Source organism: Chaetodon auriga, chromosome 7, assembly GCF_051107435.1.
Source record: "Chaetodon auriga isolate fChaAug3 chromosome 7, fChaAug3.hap1, whole genome shotgun sequence".
Classification (NCBI taxonomy): Eukaryota; Metazoa; Chordata; class Actinopteri; order Chaetodontiformes; family Chaetodontidae; genus Chaetodon; species Chaetodon auriga.
Genome location: NC_135080.1, coordinates 27,547,501 through 27,567,292, shown reverse-complemented (window position 1 = coordinate 27,567,292; position 19,792 = coordinate 27,547,501). Strand labels below are relative to the sequence as shown.

General features: G+C 40.9%; 1 protein-coding gene across 12 annotated transcripts in view; it reads left to right on the top strand.

Annotated features, from left to right (window-relative positions):
• The window catches only part of LOC143323080 (protocadherin Fat 3-like), a 244,803-nt gene that overhangs the window by 121,057 nt on the left and 103,954 nt on the right, over positions 1-19,792 (top strand). For all 12 annotated transcript variants that reach the window (XR_013077385.1, XM_076734696.1, XM_076734694.1 and 9 more), the window contains 2 exons: positions 4,678-5,001; positions 16,945-17,006. Coding sequence is in view for 11 of the 12 variants with exons in the window: in XM_076734696.1 (XP_076590811.1) it covers positions 4,678-5,001; positions 16,945-17,006 (386 nt within the window). In the remaining variant the exon portion in view is untranslated. The remainder of the gene's footprint in view (positions 1-4,677; positions 5,002-16,944; positions 17,007-19,792) is intronic.

Here is a 19,792-nt window from a genome sequence, read left to right as displayed (position 1 = left end):
CTCGCCCCCAGATGTCTGTCCCAACCACCACAGCATTTAGTTTAACTTTACTTTTTACTTTTAGCTAGCTCAGTCTCCTTTTTTACAGTTTATACGCCGCCGTTCATTCGTCTTCTTCTTCTTTGTGTTTGCGTTTCCGTGGTTTCTCGCGCTGGTTGCACTACACACTGTAGTGTGCCCGTGCACAGCCAATGGGCGTCTTATACGTCATCACGTAGCATTACGACAGTGTTCATGGGAAATGTAGGACGGACTGTCAGGGGGACAAATGACCAAGAACTGTAGAGCGGCTCTGACTGACTGTTCCTTGTCGAAGCAAGCATGGAAGTAGTTGAGCTCGGGGGTTGGCTTCAAGTTCAGGGAGCTCAACAACTTCTAAGGAGGGAGGCATTTCTGGTTGATGGGGCTGTCTTTTTTGGCTGATGATGAGTCTGTGATGAAAGGTGATCAGACTGTCCCAGGTGGAGCAGGGGGGTGGCTTTGTAAGCCTCAGGAATGTTTGTATAGACATGGTCCAGGGTTTTGTCTCCTCTAGTGGGGCTGGAGACAATTTGGTGGCACGGTGGTACAGTGGTAACACTGTCGCCTCACAGCTAGAAGGTCCCGGGTCCGATTCCCACCTGGGGCGCTGTGGGTGCCAGGGGTATGTCCTCCACCATGCCTTTGCTGCCTGCTGTTCAAGGAAAGGGGCCTGTGTGTGGCTCCACTGGGCTCCACTGTCAGCTGGCAGCCCATCGCTCCTAACTTCCACGGAGGAAGGACTTACCAGGATGGGTCAAATGCGGAGAAAGAACTTCACTTAAGCATGGCGTGTGCAGTTCCCCTCTGTAACTATGCATGCTGTGTGTTGTGATTAATAAAGTATACTTCTTCTCAGGAATGTTTGTATATGTATTGTATGTAAGGTCCAGGGTTTTGTCTCCTCTAGTGGGGCTGGAGACATTCTGGTGAAATTTGGGGAGAACAGTCCTCAGGTTGGAGTGGTTGAAGTCATTGCTAGTTTAGCATTAGCATCTGACAGGATATACGCTGCAGTTATCACAGTCGATGTGAACTCTCTAGGCAAGTAAAAGGCCCGCACTTGATCATCAGATATTTCAGACTGGCAGAACAGTGGCTCCCAGTGATAACAGAGTCTGTACACCAAGTTTTGTCCACGTAGATATACAGTCCTCCGCCTCTGATCTTACCAGAGTGCTCTGCCGTTCTGTCCGCTCTGAAGACGTGTTGTCCCTGCAGCTCTATTATGTTGTCTGGGATGCTGTTGTTTAGCCTCCTTTCACTAAAAATCATTGCAGTCCATAAACATCCTCTGTGATGTGATCCGAAGTCATAGCTCATCCATTTTGTTCGCCAAAGACCGAACACTGGCGAGGAAGATACTGGGTAGTGGTAGCCGGTGCGGGGTTAGCCATAGCTTAGTCTGAAGACCTCCGTGTTTCCCTCTTCTTTGTTTATGATCTCAATGCCGCCGATGGTGGCTTCCGGTCGGCGTCGCTGAGTTGCCCAGTCTCACTGTCCTGGTGATCTCTTGGGGGAGCTGAAGTTTGTCGTATACACTGCTTGTGCATCGAAATCTTAGACCCAAAAGTTGTTGTCTGGTGTAGGAAGTATTCGCAAAGCTGTAATAAGCGACCAGGCTCAAGCCAGTAGGAAAATGATAACTGTATTGCGAATTCTAGTGAGACGCTGAGCCTCGCATTGTGCATGCGCCGCCATCTTAGCTGTAGTCTAGTTGTAATCTATACACCATACCCCATAATGTGAAAAGTGAAAAAGGTTTTTTAGAAATTTTTGCAAATGTATTAAAAGTAAAAAACTAAAATATTGCATGTACATAAGTATTCACACCCTTTACTCAGTACTTTGTGGAGGCACCCTTGGCAGCGACTACAGCCTCAAGTCTTCTTGGTTATGACGCTACAAGCTTGGCACACCTGTAAATCTCTGATTCTTCGCTGCAGATCCTCTCAAGCTCTGTCAGGTTAGATGGGGAGCGTCGCTGCACAGCTATTTTCAGGTGCCACTCAAAGACATTTGCAGACTTGTCCCAAAGCCACTCTTTTGTTTTCTTGGCTGTGTGCTTAGGGTCGTTGTCCTGTTTGAAAGTGAACCTTTGTCCCAGTCTGAAGTCCTGAGCACTCTGGAGCAGGTTTTCATCAAGGATCTGTACAGTTCCTGCCACTGAAAAACATCCCCACATCATGATGCTGCCACCACCATGCTTCACCTTAGGAATGGTATTAGCCAGGTGATGAGAGGAGCCTTGTTTCCTCCAGACGTGACGCTTGGCATTCAGGCCAAAGAGTTCAATCTTGGTTTCATCAGACCAGGGAACCTTGTTTCTCATGGTCTGAGAGTCCTTTAGGTGCCTTTTGGCAAACTGCAGGTGGGCTGTCATGTGCCTTTTACTGAGTAGAGGCTTCTGTGTGGCCACACCTGATTGGTGTCACGGTGACAATCAGGTTCTTGGTCACCTTCCTGAACAAGGCCCTTCTCCCCTGATTGCTCAGTTTGGCCGGGGCACCCAGCTCTATGAAGAGTCCTGGCCATTCCAAACTTCTTCCATTTATGAATGATGGAGACCACTGAGCTCTTCGGGACCTTCAATGCTTTAATGTATTTGTACCCTTTTCGGAGGTCTACAGACAATTCTTTTGACATCATGGTTTGGTTTCTGCTCTGACATGCACTGTCAACAATGGGACCTTATATCCTCCTGGCTGCCAGGAAAAATAAAAAAATAATATTTTTTTTTGTAAAAAAATGTTTTTTTTTGTTTAAGACATTTTTAACACTTAAATGCTATGCTAAAATACAGTTAAAATAATTCAGACAATGTTTTAATGTGTTGTTAAGAGACTTATATAAAACATGCCAACAACATTTCAAGCCAAAATTTGCTCAATAAAAACTATTATGCACATACTTTTCCTCTTCCCATAAAATGCGCTTGCACTGATGGATGCCATTTTCCTTAATGAGAAAGAGAAAGGTACCAAAGCCCCACCCCTTCACATTTGGTATCATTGTAAAGCCCTAAATGCCCTCTGTATATTGCAAAAGGAGTTAATTCAGTAGTATGGAGTGGGTGGGAGATATTCAGGTTTACAAATGTTCTACACAGAGGACAAATTTGAACTACTGGTAGTCCGGAGGATGTAGACAGGTGTGTGCCTTTCCAAATCATGTCCAATCAATTGAATTTACTACAGGTGTACTCCAATCAAGTTGTAGAAACATTTCAAGGATGATCAGTGGAAACAGGATGCACCTGAGCTCAATTTTGAGTGTCATAGGAAACGGTCTGAATGCTAGTGTACATGCGATATTTCAGTTTTTTATTTTTAACGAATTTGCAAAAATGTCTAAAAAACCTTTTTCAGTTGACATTATAGGGTATTGTCTGTAGACTGATGAGACAAAAAAGGAATTTAATGAATTCTGGAAAAAGGCTGTAACATAACAAAATGTGGGGAAAGTGAAGGGGTGTGAATACTTCCGAATGCACTGTATACCATGCATACATACACACATAATGTAGGCTCTGACTTGTAGTTCAGAATCAGATTTCTCTATCCCTTCTCTTCCTGTTTCTCCAATCCACTGCAGCAATTACACAGGTGTATCAAATGTAATATTTCCCACAATACCTGTGTTTACATGCAACAGTTGGATGGTTTGCCTTGTTTCATTGCTATTCTGTGAGGTTACCAAATTTATATTGTTTGGTTCAGAAATCAAGGGTCACTGGAAGCAGAAGTTTTGCTCTGGGGATATCTTTGCTAAATTTGTGGTTCATGAAAAGGAGAAGATAACTGAGTCTGTTTAATTAATGTTGTTTGTTGGGGAAAAAAAACACAAGCAGCCCAAGCTGACCAATCACAGTTCTTGCAGACCCAATGCAGTGTATTTGTAGCCACTGGAGCCTTAACATATAGTTAGGAGGTGCACATCATATACAGCTACATATACAGCAAAACTCGAGCAGCAATCCTGAGGATGTAGTTTCTTTGGTCACTGCAATCCCTTTTGCTTGATTGTTTATCTTTTTGTGTTTTGTGTGTGTGCATTCATGAAGACAGTGCTACTGGTAATACCATTTCCTCTGGCAAACACAAGTTACTTCCTGTCATTTTACAACTGATGATAGTGTTTGGATGAACACTGAAATGTTTTGGTGATTGTTCTTTCTTTCATTCTGTTTAATAAACCTTCTGAACATTCCTCTGGTTTTTTGGGGGTAACCAGGACATACCTTTTCAGGTCTAAGCACACAGCTTTTGGAATATGTGAAAGAGGATTGGACTAATTATCAAAACTGGGGCTATACCACAGGCCATATAATGTTTTGGTGCTTTACAGTGGCAGTGTCTTCAATCCGTAACATCCTCGGGCTATTTCTCTCTCTTCATTCACTCTTTCACTTCTTGTTGTGTTGAGGACTTCTGACATGACACAGTGAAATCTCTCTTTACTGTCTAAATTGAAATAACTGCCTGTTCTGTTGCAGTAAGAAACAATCTTAAAGTTACTTTGTATTGGACTTGTTTCTTGCAGTAGGTGTAGTTAAACTTCTTTATTCTACACTTTACTCCTTACCTTGTCTGAATAATGACAAACTAAACAGAAATAAATAAACACAAATTTTGTTCTCTTTGTCTCTTTCTCCACCAGGGATGATCTACACCACCGATATGTTAGACCGCGAGACCAAGGACTCCTATTGGCTAACGGTGTATGCCAGTGACCACGGTGTGGTTCCCCAATTCACCACTATTGAAGTGTTTGTCCAGGTGGAGGATGTTAACGACAACGCCCCACTGACCTCTGAACCAGTATACCGGCCCTCAGTCCAGGAGAACTCTCCAAGGGATGTTTCTGTCGTCCAGATCACAGCCCAGGACCCCGACGCCACACCTCCTGACACTGCTGATAGGCTCAACTACCGCATCATCAGTGGAAACCCACAGAACTTCTTCACAATCAACACCCACACTGGTGAGGAATGGTGTGTATGTGAGTGAAAAGGCACTGCTGTGTCTTGGGTTGAGAAGAACGTAGAACAATGTGTATTGATGTCTAGGCGTGCATGATTTCCACGGAGAAAAGAGCATGAATTGTCCTTCTCTTACTTTGAATATTGTAGGGGCAAAGTAGCTAATATGATAGATGACAGTTTAGAAGGAGCAGCAAGTTTCAGGCTGCTTCATAATCTGTACTCCCTGAAGTGTAACAACATCAGTAAACATCCTCTTGGAAATAGCCACTCGCTGATTTTCTCAATACATCCATGATCTGCCTCATCTGCACTCAATATAACAACTAAAGCAACTGAAGTTACATTTAAAATGCCATTGTTCTGGTAAAGCAAGCATGAAAACTGCTCCAGTCATTTACACAGAGCAAAGTACAAGGCACAACAAGCTGGTGTAGTGTTTATCTGATCCCCGATCAGTTGAATCACTGAATGATCTGTGTGACTCATGTGCTTGTATTAGCTTATTTATAACTGTTAGCTAATGCTAGATAAATTATACTGCTAAAGTGCAGAATTTACACGCAGCTGAGAAAATAAAGAAGCCTTGGGATCAGAATTGTGATCTGACCAACAAAGATAGATGTGTAAACCCAAAGTAAAATATAGAGTGTCTTAAATGTCATCAGGATTTTAAGTGGGATGAGGGCCGATAAGAAAAACAGTTTATAGCATGCAGACCATAAGAGCCAATGTTTTCATTTTCCCAGGCAGATTCACAATGAGTAATAAATTATTGTGAACAGGAAGAGAAAGGAGAAATATAAAAGAATTGACCAAAGAACAACCAAAATTACATTTACAATGAGTCATTTTCTAGACGCTTTATCCAAAGTGACATACATATGAATTCAAACACCGATGGTGCAGCATCGGGTGCAGTTTTGGGGTTCAGCGTCTTGCCCAAAGATACTTTGGCATGTGGTCTGCCGAAGCCAGGAGTCGAACCACCGACCTCCTGATCGGTGGACCACCTCTCTACCTCCTTTGCATGATTTCGTATTAACATATGAATTTACATTGGTGGCTAAAACAAAACTAGCTAATGCTTTGGCTGTAATACAAATGAATTACTGCTTTACACTTTGTCGACCTATGTTTTGCTGTTGGCCTATTATTGTGGAGATATAACATTACAAGGGAATTCTGATTACTTTATCTTTCTCAACAAAATACATAAATAAACATAAATTGTCTCATTCTTTCACTTGCTTCCAAAACAAATGCATGCACCAGCCAGATTATCTGTATGAAATGAGACAGTCGTGCTCATGCAAAATGCTGTCATCCTAATGAGAAACACTACCCCTTCTGTCCACAGAGGCTGCCAAAATTAACGCACAAGGAAAATCCCATGTAATTTCTTTAATTATTATTAATTATAGTGATTAATTAATTATTATTGTAGGATGAAGCAGAGGGGGTTAAAAGAAGGAACAGAAGGTCGGTGCAGAGAGAAAGAACAACAGCCACAACGTTGTCCGGGAACATTAAAACTCACATCCCCTCTGCATGCTACCTCAAACTTATCTGCAGATAAGTTTTGTGGTGCAGAGCAGTGTAATTAGCTGCTGCTATATTTATCTTTTCTTTAGTTGAGATCCCTTTGCTTTGAATTTGATAATACTCCACCCACTTGTCTCAAGCAATGACTTCTTTCTTTCTCTGATTTTATTACAGAGATCCTTTGCTCCAAATTTTTGTATTGTCATCCTTCATCTCTTCATGCACCCTCTTTTTGTCTTCACAGACTTTCTCCTGTCTTCTCATACACACACACACACACACACACACACACACACACATATTGGGGCACTTTCCATCTTACCCCTTGTTGTACCCCATTTATTTGCAAATGGCACTAACGGACTGTCAGCTGATCCTGGCTTGTTAGCATATCAGTCTGCCCAGCTAATGTAGCATAAAACCAAACATTCGTGTTCTCATTAATCAATAGCATTTTTCTCTTATTGTCAAGCTTGCATATACTATATACAGTGTGTATATATGTATTCCAATTATTCATAGTAAAATCAATGCCATCTCACCTCATTCCTTGCTGTAAAAAATAAATAAAATATAATATTTTATAATAAATAAAAATAAGTCAGGGTGCCAACCTTAATGTGGTAGAGGGGTTTGCGTGATCCTAGAAGCTGTGCAGCCAGGGGCAATAGCCCCTGGTAGGCTCTCTGCCAAGGCAAACTGGTCCCCGGAATGGAGGCAGACAGAACCATTCACAGACCCTATGTGGATTGACCAAGAAGGAGCTGCAGCACCTTACCTGGATAAGGATTCTGTGGCCCCCTCCTGGAGTCAGACCTGGCAGGGAAGTACCAAGTGGTACAGCGAGGTACAGCCCAAAAGAACTACAAAGAGCCACCATACTGGGGACCCACCCATTGTCAGGATAGACATTAGGGTCAGGTGCTTTGTAGGATGAGCAGCAGGCAAAGGCAGGGACCTAGGCATGTTGACTCCTGGTGGGGAAGGAACCAGAGGTGGAGCGGCACCAACGAGACATAGTTGGGCCCACATCTACACATAGCACTGGTTCTGGAACCAAACTCCTGGAGAGAGAATGCACTCTCCTTCAAACTTGCTCAGGGTGAGAGGTGCCAGCACATGTGTTCTCCCCAGAGATGGAGAGGGTTGCCTCTAAGTGATTACAAGTTGCTGAGGGGAAGACTGTGTGTGCTTATGCACCAAACAGCAGCTCAGAGTACCCAGCTTTTTTAGAGTCTCTTGTGTTGTCCTGGAAAGTATTCAATTTAGGGAATCTTTCTACTGGCCTGGTCTAATGCTTATGTGCACAGGAGGTTGTTTGGGAGGAATCGCCTGCCTGATATGAGCCACAGTGGTGCATTGTTATTAGACTTCTGTGCACTGGGAATATTATCGAGTGGTGGAAAGAGCACTTTCAGGAGCACCTGAACCTGACCAACATGTCAGCAATGTCAAGATAGTCAAGAAACTCCTGATGTGTATAAGATTTGCCCTGAAATGCTGAAGGCTCTGGACTTTGTTGGCCTGTCTTTGCTGACAAGGCTCTTCAGTGTAGCGTAGAGGTCAGGTAAGGTACCTGTTAAGTGGCAGACTGGGGTGGTTTCCATTTCAAAATAATAGTTGTGTGCCTCAGTTATTGGGGTGTCGCATAGCTTAGCCTCCCCAGGAAACTTTATTACAGGATGCTGGAATAGAGGCTCTGACTGATTGTCAAAACACAGAGTTACAAGGATCAATGCAGATTCCGTCATTGCCATGGAACAGGAGGCCAGCTCTTTACCCTTGGTTGTTAGGGGGATCACAGGAGTGTGACCAGCCAATCTACATGTGTTTTGTTGGCTTTTGGTAGGCTGACGACTGTGTCCCTGGGGAAACCTGTGGTTGTATCACTGGAGTATGGGGTACCGTTGCCACTGCCATGAGCCATCCGGTCCTTTTATGACCAAAGTGAGAGCTGTATCTATAGTTTATAAGTCAAACACATTTTCAGTTGGTAATGGACTCTACCAAAGGTTGCCCCTTGTCTCCAATCCTGTTTGTGATATTCATGAACAGGATCTCAAGGATAAGCCAGGAGGAGAAGAGTCTTCAATTTGGGAACCTCAGATTATCAAATATTTTTGCAGATGGATGATTCTGTTGGCTTCATCAGATCTGATCTGATGCCTTGGGTGCCTTCCTTTTGAGTTTTCCTGGCTTGTCCAACTGGGAGACCTAAGGAGAGAGTCATAGGGGGAAGTGATAATTTAACACTTTGGGATCCCTCAGGAGGAAGTGGAAAATGTTGCAAGGAAGATGGGTGTCTTGGCAGAATTTTTTTTTTCTTAAGAGTGAGCCAGATCTAATATATTTTAAGCATTATTTAACATATCCTGAACTGCAGTCAGTGACTGTGATAGGATCTAGACTTACCACAAAACTGTTTGCTCCATTGAGCAGTCTGTACTTGAGTGATGGGGTGTATTTTAAAAATACTGTTTGTCATGGCGTCATCTGTACTGCAAAATACAGGGTGGAAAATAGTCAAAAAAATTTGTTTTTGTTTTTTTAATGCAAGCACACCATTTTACTGCTTATGTGTCTTATCTGTTTAAAAATACTTCTTTATTTTTCGTATTATATTGTATTTTGGATGTAGTATTCTATTATATTCTATTCTATCAGTTCAGTTTTATTCTGATATTATTCTATTATTCTATCTATCTATTCCATGTAAAGTATTTATGGAATACTATATAATAATAATAATATTGAATGTAATTTATTATTACTATTAAAACCTAAGTCAGCGGCTTTCACTCATTTACCATAACAAATTGTGCAGTTAATTAAGGACAAGTATACCAACAATTTTATTTGCAGGATTCAATAGCTGATGGTGTTTGATTTTTTCTGAAGGTAAAACAGGATGAAAAGTTGAGTTTTATTGTTTCAGTGTTCCTCAGAGCAATTTAATTCTTTATTTTTTCGATTAATTAGGTTTCTAATTAGGTATCATAGAGTATTGCACATTTTCAGACCATCTCCTTTGAAAACATTTGTCATGTTGCACTTTGATGAGCATACAAATAGTTCCAAGTCTGCCTAATTTTCCACTTCCTTGTACCTGGCCAATCAGTGCATGAGGTCAATGTGAATGTCAGATTGTTGATTTCAGAAAATTACAGAAATTGACAGACACAGAAATATATCAGAACAGGTGTGATGGGCTGCCAAGCAGCAGACCACTGTTTGAGCTGGACTCAAGTCATGTTTGTGATGAGTAATCAGGCTTGTGCCTTAGCAATGTTTTTAGGACTCAAATATGCAGAGACTAGAGTAAATAAAAGGTATTTAGTTTGACAATCAAAGGTAAACAAAAAGAGCACTCAAAAGGAGTGGAGAAAACAACACAAATCGCATTCTGAGTGGAAAAACAAACACAAAACATTCTCAAGGAGTAGAATAAATTACAAACAAAAGGAGCACCGCTGAACAGGTTGAGGTAAAACACAAATGCTGACAAGGCAGTAAGGCACTGAAACAAAACGTACAAACGTACAAGGTCGTTTTCACACCTGACCAAGCGGACTTCGTTCGACTGGGGAGCTGAAAGCCGCAACACTGTTGTATTTACCACTTGTTTCAGTTCTGCTTTCACACTGTGATTTCTAAAGCGCACCGAACTTTCTGAGCAGCATCACGTGGTTGAAAGGGGTGCTCGTCGATTGGACAAAGTAGGAGGGGAAATCCCTCCCTCCCGGCCCAGAAAAACAACAATAAACATGGAGCATCATGTGAAGTTCATTCATTTAAAACCCATTCCCCCCATTTTCTCACTAAACTGCTTAAAAATGTCATTGTTTTTGTGAGTGGATGTCAGAAGTAGGTTTATGTGGTCATCTGACCATATTTCAAGGAGAGCTTTGAGCTCTTCATCTGTCCACGTCTGTCCTCTCGCCATGTTTGTTTTGGTTTTGAGTGCGCACTGTACTTCCTCTACCCTAGATGCACTGCATATGCACTGCGTATAGCATCTCTGCGTACATTTGGTCCTGTGTTTGGTCAGGTGAGCTTTCACACTGCATTCAAACTGAACCAGGGTTCATTTGCAAGCGAACTGAGACCCATGTTTTCAGGCGGACCAGAGTTCGCTTGATTGGTCTGCACCAGAGTCCAGATGAGCTTTCACACCTGCCTGACCAAACGGCTCTGGTGTGAAAGCGACCTAAGTGGCAGTCCATACATTAAGTATCAAACAAGAGCACGCAACAGAGGAACTGGCAGAATGTGATCAATGCTCACACTGGAAAAAGAACTAGAAAACCACAAAGGAATCAGAACAAGGTGGCAACAGGTAGAGCCGAGAGTCTTCCTTAAATACACTGCCAGTGTATACACTCAGGCAGATGCGTGCCAGATGTGCTGCTGACTAGGCAGAGCCGGCTGAGTGGAGAGACACACCCAGCTTAGACTTACAGGGGAACAGACAGACAGCCAAATAACACTATGGATGGGGAAAAGGAAAACACTAGGACAGGGGTGTCAAGCTCAAATACACAGTGGGCCAAAATTTAAAAAAATTGTTCCAAGTCAATATTGCACATATTGAACTTGGAACTAACACAGCCTAGAAGTTACTGCCTATAAAACATTAAAGCTGCAGTAGGTAACTTGTATAAAAGTGATTTTTTATCATATTTGCTAAAACTGTCCCTATGCCCAGACTGCAGTACATGAAAAATATAATCTGTGAAAAATTGGTCCCACCTACTGCTCCCACTGCAATTTGCAAGAATCCATCACGCCCGACACAAAACAACCAATCAGAGCCAGAGGAGCATCTGAGGGAGTGTCTGACATCTGTCAATCACTACTCACGCGCTGCGAACTGCCCCCTCCCTCCGCTCATGCTGCCGGCTGCCTCTCAGTCAGACAGCTCAGTGAGCGGTGTCAGGAGGCTAATGAAAGTTGTTGCGGTGCAACAGCCACCCGCAAAGGAGAAACTGCTCATACCGCTGCTGCCAACAACAGCATATACGGCTAAAACAACAAAAAAGAAGATGACCAGGGAAGAAAAACAAGCAAAAACGAAAGAACTCGACCGAGCCCGAGCCCCAGATAAAACAAGGGTAAATATTGGAGTAGCTTTTATGTGACCTGAAAGATCATGCTGATTATGAGTTGGCCATGTTTCTGCTTGACGGGTAATTACTTCTGCCTGATTTCTATATGTTTTCATTTTCGGGGGGAAATAACCATAAAGCTAATATGGTAATTGTTACAGTAACACTCTGCAGCACGTATTGGTATTTTAGCAACTGTGATGTAGCGGCTGGGCAGAGTAAGCTTATTTCCAATGTTAAGGCTAATGTTACTAGTTGTCTTGTTTAGTTAGAAAATGGCAGAAAAAACCTTTAAAAAGTGACCAGGCAGTCTCAGTTTGGTATTTGTCCTCATGATATGTATGTGTAGCATCATCCTTGCTCTCACAGCTAATGTTGTCCTATTCCATGAATACTGAAATAAGTGTTTGCTTTCTTTTTCGTTCTTTTGTCTCTTTTTTTTTTTTTTTTTTTTTTACCAAGTACAAATTGCCATAGATTACTGTTTATGTCAAAAAGATTTATATGTGCTCATTTGTTGGCCAGCAATTTTCACAATGGCCACACATCCCATACCCGCACTTTCCAGCATTGTTGGCGAGGTACTCTCTGATAGGTAAGAAAATGATTGTCTGATTGGATTCATGCTATGTAATTAGATGTTTGGTCCAACTCTGATCATGATCATTGATTCTTTCTACAAACATAAGCAGAACAAAAATTTTGAGGCATGCTTGTAACATTACACAGAATATAAAGTAGATGATTTATATTTAGTCTGAGCACTACTTAATTATTTTGGTACCAGGAAAAAAAGGATTGTGGTCTGACATCTATTATTTGGCTTTCTGCAGAGAGGATGATTTTGCTGGGTAGGGTCTTGGTATCAGTGAGGCTGAGGAACCTGCCATTCAAGGTATGTTAGTTATCAATAGTAATGATTCTCAATTCAGACAGATAACAATACCTTGTGTAGACCAGGTTTAGCAGGGCAGTTAGGAATGCTAAACAGTTGTGTGCTGAGAAACATCAACAAATCACAGCTAATGGCTTTGCATTTGTATGAAAAGGGCTCAGATAGATCACCAACTAAAAGCCTGATGCTCCCCACTCAGCCAACAGTTTACGCCTTGCTGACAACCTCAATACCTTCTACTGCTGCTTTGAAAAGAACACGTTTTTCCACCACTCTACTCATTTCCCCACCCCACAACCCCCACTTCCCCCCTTTCAGAAGGTGACCACTCCTTCACACTTCTATCAGACACTAAATCCCCCTCCACCCCCAGTATTCTCACCATACAAGAGAGGGATGACCCACATCAACATAGAGTGCTGTCTGGCATACCTGCTTCAACCACCCAGGAGCTATTGCAGACACAAGTCGGCAGGGGGAAGGGTAAGAATGACTGCTATGGAGTCAGAATAACCTCTATGGCCAATCTAGTCATTACAAAATTATGTTAGTTTGAGTGATAGTAAGAATTACTTTGAAACAACTCTTTTCCCCTCAAGATGTAATAATTCAAAAATCAAACTCTGATCACACATCCGATTCTTTATGCTCTTTCCACAGGTCAGACATTGCCACAGACATGAGGCTTACCCTTGCAATTTGATGAATGAAGATTGCTATTCCAGAAATAGAAATTTATATTGGGAACTACACACCTGTGCATTATTATTATATACAAAAAAATGTTTTATTACTATGTAAAATAAAGGTTGAAAATTTTCTAAAATGTTACTATTTGTTTTTAATAAGCTTGTTAATTGCTGTTGAGACATTTCATGCCTAGTCTTGACCCAGTGAATCTTATTTTTTCAACTGAAAGTTATATTTTCCTTTTTTAAGTAGTCCAAAGGGTATTTCAATAAACAGTGTAAGGTTCTATATTTGTACATTTATGCAATAAGAAACAAATCACTTTAGAAAACAACCTTTATTGAATAATGAATAAAAATAATAATGAAAAACAAAGAATTACATAGCCCTCAGACTATTTACAGCTATCAAGTGTAAAAGCAGCCACACCCTCAGAGGAATTGTTCCTGCATCTCTGGCAGATGCACCGTGAGGGCTGGAGATGAACAGGAGGAACTGGTGGCCAGCGTTGTATATCTATCTGTGTGGAGGTGACTTTATGTTTCGCTGTTATCAGTTCGTGCTCCATTTACTTGGCTGCTTCAAGTCGCATCAGCAGAGTATCTTTGGTCACGGCAACCACGCAGACGCCGCAGGGAGGAGGGGCTTGGAAGCAGGGCACGGGTGCAGCGGAGAGGGAGGGGGAGTGGCGTGAAGCTTGTGTTGGTTCAGATTTTCAGGCTAAGTCTGCTCTCTTCTCAAACCTACTGCAGCTTTAATCATTAAATAAATGAAATATCAGTTGCATTCATTTCTTATGGCTTTATCTGCAGCTTTCCATAGTAATTTCAAATGAAAACATTTTCCCACAGGCCAACAACAGCCAAAACATAATTTCCTTCAAAGAAAAACCAAACAACAGATGTTAAACCTGAGTTTGCTGCTCTGTGATGCACACTAGTCTAAGCCAGATCCTTGAACCTGGAACTAACACAGCTTATAAGACCGTTTTTATCTATAAACAACAACATTAAACATTAAATACAAGAAAAATCAGTTGCATTCATTTCTTTAGGCTCTTAATGCAGCTATTACAGAAAAATTTACCTGTCATGGTGTTTCATAGTGTCTTCTTATGTTATATTCTTTCATTACAGCCACACTGTCTCTGCACAGAAGACAAACAGCTTTGTCCTTCATATCTGCAAACATACAGTTGCAATCAAAATTATTCAACCCCCATTGCATATTATATGATTTCTTAGCTGTTTGCAATAAACAAATTACAGAAGAACTGTTTAAATAGTTCAACCAAACTAATATTACAAGGGTTTTGATCCAAATTCAACACAAAATGCTACTTTTAATGACTACTGCAGTCTCAAAATTATTGAACCCCTTCATGACAAGCATCTTCAATACTTAGTAGAGCACCCTTTTGCTGTTATGACCTACTGCAAATGTGATGCATAGCCAGACACCAGCTTCTGACAGCATACCTGAGGAATCTTAGCCCATTCCTCATGGGCAATAGCCTCCAGTTCAGTAATATTCTTGGGTGTGCATTTGGCAATCACCTTCTTCAAATCCCACCAGAGATTTTCTATTGGGTTCAAGTCAGACGACTGTGACAGCCACTCTAGAATCTTCCATTTCTTCTTCTGAAACCAAGCCTTGATGGACTTTGAGGTATGCTTGGGATTATTGTGGGAAAGTCCAATGATGCCCGAGCTTCAGCTTTCTCACAGATGGCATGACATTTTTTCCTAAGATTTCCTTATACTTGATTGAATCCTTCGTGCCCTTCACACGCTGCAGGTTTCCAGTGCCAAAGGCAGCAAAGCAGCCCCAGAGCATCACTGAGCCACTGCCATGCTTCACTGTAGGCAGGGTGTTCTTTTCAGCATATGCTTCATTCTTCTTCCTTCCGACATACCACTGTTCCATTGGCCGAAAAGTTCCAGTTTTGTTTCATTGCTCCACAGAATAGAATTCCAAAACTTCTGTGACCTATTTATATGGTTTTGAGCATATTGGAGCCGACTTTTCTTGTGCTTTTGGGTCAGTAGTGGTGTACATCTTGGAGTCCAGGCATGGAGTCCTTCAGTGTTTAGTACGCACCTTACTATGCAAAATGAAACCTCAGTGCCTGCTGCCATCAAGTCTTGCTGCCGGTGTTTTGCAGTCACTCAAGGGTTTTTGACCACTTGCCTCTTCAGGAATCTGGCGGCAGTCGCTGCCTCTGTCACTTTCAAAATCCATTTCACCTTCAATCGTGAGTGATACCCCATGGTACTTGAATTTCTTTTCTGAAGACAGAGACTCAATCCCAAATTGAAGTGAGAAATACAGACTATGTTTACATGCAGTCAATATTTGGGTTATGGTCAATATTCCAGTTTCTGAAACATTCGGAATAACCTGTTTACATGCGTGAGCAAACAGGGTTATTCCTGTATACATGGTAATTGTAATCAATTGGGATATCCCCATCAAAACAGCGACAAACGGACAATGTGTCAACGCATGGCGAACGTCATGACGCAATGCGCGTCATTTCAGCTTTGTAACTTTTAGCTCACCTTCTTGTATATCTCGCTATCCCGGTACTTTCTACCGTCTACAAAAGACATGATATTCATGTCTTTCACCACACTTACGAGGTGACTTGTCTCCTCCTCGCTCCAAAAGTGTGGTGTCCTCCGTGTCGCCATGTTTTCAACAAGTAGTTCCTGCACTCAAAAGACCAAGATTCCTTGCGAATAGAACATGCGCAGAACACAAATTAATGTTCCGTTCGATGGGGATATTCCGATAGGTGTATACATGACCAAATATTCGGGTTAGAAAAGGAGTAACCCAGGGGTCATATTCAGGTTTTTAAAAACCGGAATATGAGCATATTCCGGTTATTCAAGGTGTTTACATGGCCGTGCGCAACTGGGTTATTGCTGATATTTATGAAAGGGTTTTTGACTGCATGTAAATGTAGTGACAGTTTCAGGCAGATTATCATGACCTAGGTTGCAATTCACCCCAGTGGACGCTAACATGAAGATTATGGTGTTCAAGAAAAAACTCATAACAAGTCATTATGATCATGTCATCATATTATGATGATTATGCTCATCATAGGGGGATTTTTCTCTGTGGAGATTGCTGACATATCAGCATTTGTTGACATGGATTATTAAATTTGTGCTTCTGTTAAAATGTACAAGCAAAATATACAAACAAGTGTTTTCATGAATTAATTTTAGGGCAATATGCTCTTTAAATGGAAATTATGTGTTGGTAGTATCTACCCTACAAGTTAGAGAAGTTGTGGTCAAGTATCAACTAAACCAAACACGTTACAGCCATGAATTTTAATGTAGAACTGCGATGAATGTTCCATCAAAACCATGCTGGAGCCTGAAAATGATTGGAACTATAAACATCCAACAGCAGATACAAGGATTTTTTTGTGGCTCTTAGTCTCGTACTTTTTTCACAAAACTCTTCTCGTGTATGTATGTATTTGTTTATATTTGTGTGTGTATATATATATATGTGTGTGTGTGTGTGTGTGTGTGTGTGTGTACAGTATATATCATATTATATCATATCATTCCATATTGAATGAATGAATTTGAACCATAGTGTCTGACATGCACAACTAATTACAATATCACTTTGCAAATTTTTCTAACTTGCTAATCTAATTGTTCCTCTGGTGTTTTCTGTCTTAGGTCTGATCACCACAACCCCCAGGAAACTGGACCGTGAACAACAAACAGAACACGTTTTAGAGGTGAGGACACAGTGTGTTTATGTGGTGTTTACACCTCACAAGAACTAGGTCAAAGTTCAATTCACACAGATAAAAATGTACTAGCTCACATTCGTTATTCACAATTTACAAATTTGAAGAGTTCTCATTCCCAAATATGAACTAGTTCACATTAATTTCTTCATTTATTTATTGTTTTCCCCCTTTTTTAATGGGCTGCAAAGGCTGAAGATATTTTGCAATGTATTGTTGTGAGTTACAAATCTGTCTGTTTGAAGCTGGAAAGTAAGTTAACCGGTTTGGTCCTACAAAATGCTTTGTTTGACTTCAGTGCAACTTTGTATATGTTGCCTTGTCGTCTTAACTTTTGTTAATACCTTCTTGTGATCATTTCACTCACAGATATTTCCCAAGAGTGGTCAGATATCATTTCAAATTTTTTTGCCGATGCACTTGACATTCTGACCTGTTTTCAGACCCAACAGGCACATTGCATGAAAATATGAGATATTTTCCTGTTATATCTGTAATAACAAGAATGGTAAAATCAATGAAATGGCTTTTGTAGCATAAAGGGACTACAACTTTAATTTTGTTGTGCAACCCCATGTTGTTTCGTGACACATAAGTGTACCTTGAACCTTGAAGACAGCTGTGCAGCTGTGTAATTAATCATTGATTTTTCTCAATTAGCTGACAGCATTATAAAAGCACATAGGGAGCCATAATAAGATGTTAATTTGAACTTGAAAATGAAACTGTAACTCTGGATATTCTATGGCCATATTAAAGTGAAAATGGAAAAGCTGTTTCCCTTTCTCATTTTCAAAGGCTTAACCTACTTGAAAGAGGACAGTATTCAAATGCAATAAGCAAAACTGCACCCCCAGTCTGTTGCATTCATATTTACATGTCACACTCTTTTGGTGACAAAACTTAACCTGCACTAAAAGTGGACTTTACTTAAATATTAATTGAAATTTGAAAATTGAAATGCGATATAAATAATGTAGTCTAATTTTCCATTGGTGCAAGCATTATTATTAATCACAATTAAAATTAAATGTAATTTTCTAACAATTTAGAAATTAAAACAGCATTTGATATTTCATTTTCAAAGACTTAACCTGTTCTAAAGTTAACAGTATTCAAGTGCAATAAGAGAAACAGCACCCCCAATCTATTGCATTTAAATTACATGATACCATGCTCTTTTGGTGACAAAATGAAACTACAACACAATCTGTCAGTCTTGTCATCAGGGTGGGTAATCAGTTAAGACGTCACTTCTTCTTTACATAGTAGTCCACTGACTTCCCACTGGTTTCTTGCCATAGTCTATGGTATCAACAATGGCATATTTTTTGGGATGCCTGCAAGATTTCCCATGAATAAATTTCAATGATGCACTTCCACTTGCACCCACCAGCAAATGGGAAAAATGTTTCAAATTGTACATATCCACAGTTATGATGGTGAGTAATTATCATTTTATTTATTTAATTACCATTTTATTGTTAATATGGTCAACGCCCATATGAGTATGTGCAAATGAAAATGAAAATTAACACATACATATCTGGAACACTATAGTGCTGTTTTGGAAGTTTACTTGAAAGTACTTGGAATGTACTATATTACATTAAATATCATCAACTCTGGGCTTCCATCTGTTTCATTTACATTATGCTTGCCACAACAGCATGGCTGATACTGTTTCCACCTTGTGTGTGTGTGTGCGTGCGTGCGTGCGTGTGTGTGTGTGGGTGCATGCGTGCGCGTGTGTGTGTGTGTGTGTGTGTGTGTGTGTGTGTGTGTGTGTGTGTGTGTGCGTGCGTGCGTGTGTGTGTGTGCGTGTGTGTGACCATGGCTAAATGTGGTCTTGGAGACACTTTCTATAGTGGGATCTACCACTGAGGCAATTTTCAGTACTTTTGCAGCCGTCTGTCTGTCTGTCTGTCTGTCTGTCTGTCTGTCTGTGGAAAGATTTTGTCACTGTAGTAGTGTCACAACCAAGCAAGATGAAAGGAAACTTTACAGGTGTGTGGTTGAGTTCAAAATAAAGACTGAGTTCCATGATGGGTGTTGTCCAACTCATGAGTACTGAGTATTCATGCAATAATGTAATAATGACCACTAAGTACTCGTAGGTCGGAACATGAACACGTTAACAGGTTTTGTGGCTGGTGTGATCCCATTGCAAGATGCTCGCTAGTCTACAATGCCTTTGTTTTATGAGATGGCCTAACTACATTATGCATTGTGTAATTATTGAGTTCAACCACTCACAATGAAGTTGTACCCAAATTGGAAAAAACCTTATCTTTTGAAAATGATCTTCATTCATGACCCATTGTTACCTCCTCCTGGCTGCATCCCACTATAGGTACATGAGTACCCACCTTAATGGTACTTAAGCTGCACTTTGTTCACAAAATTCTAGTTGTTTTCATTTTAAGTTAATTAGATAACATTGCTTATAAGTGATCCTCATTAACTCACAGGAAAGGAAATTAAGTCAGGAAATACCATTTCACCATGTCAGACATATCTGGTTTTTGGCTACATATGGTCAAAAGTCAAGAGAACTTGCTATGTTACAAGTTCAAGAGGAGCACCAGAATGAACCATTATTTTGGTCTCTTTGAGATAAGTCTTCCTAATTAGGGCATGGGGAAAAGGTTAAATCTGGTCCTCACATCCTCCAAGGGACACTGCTTCATGGGTTGCATCTATCAGTCCCTGATAGTGGCTGAATCTGGATTGTGGATTACAGCTATGTCTCCCGCCATGGCCCTGCCTGACAT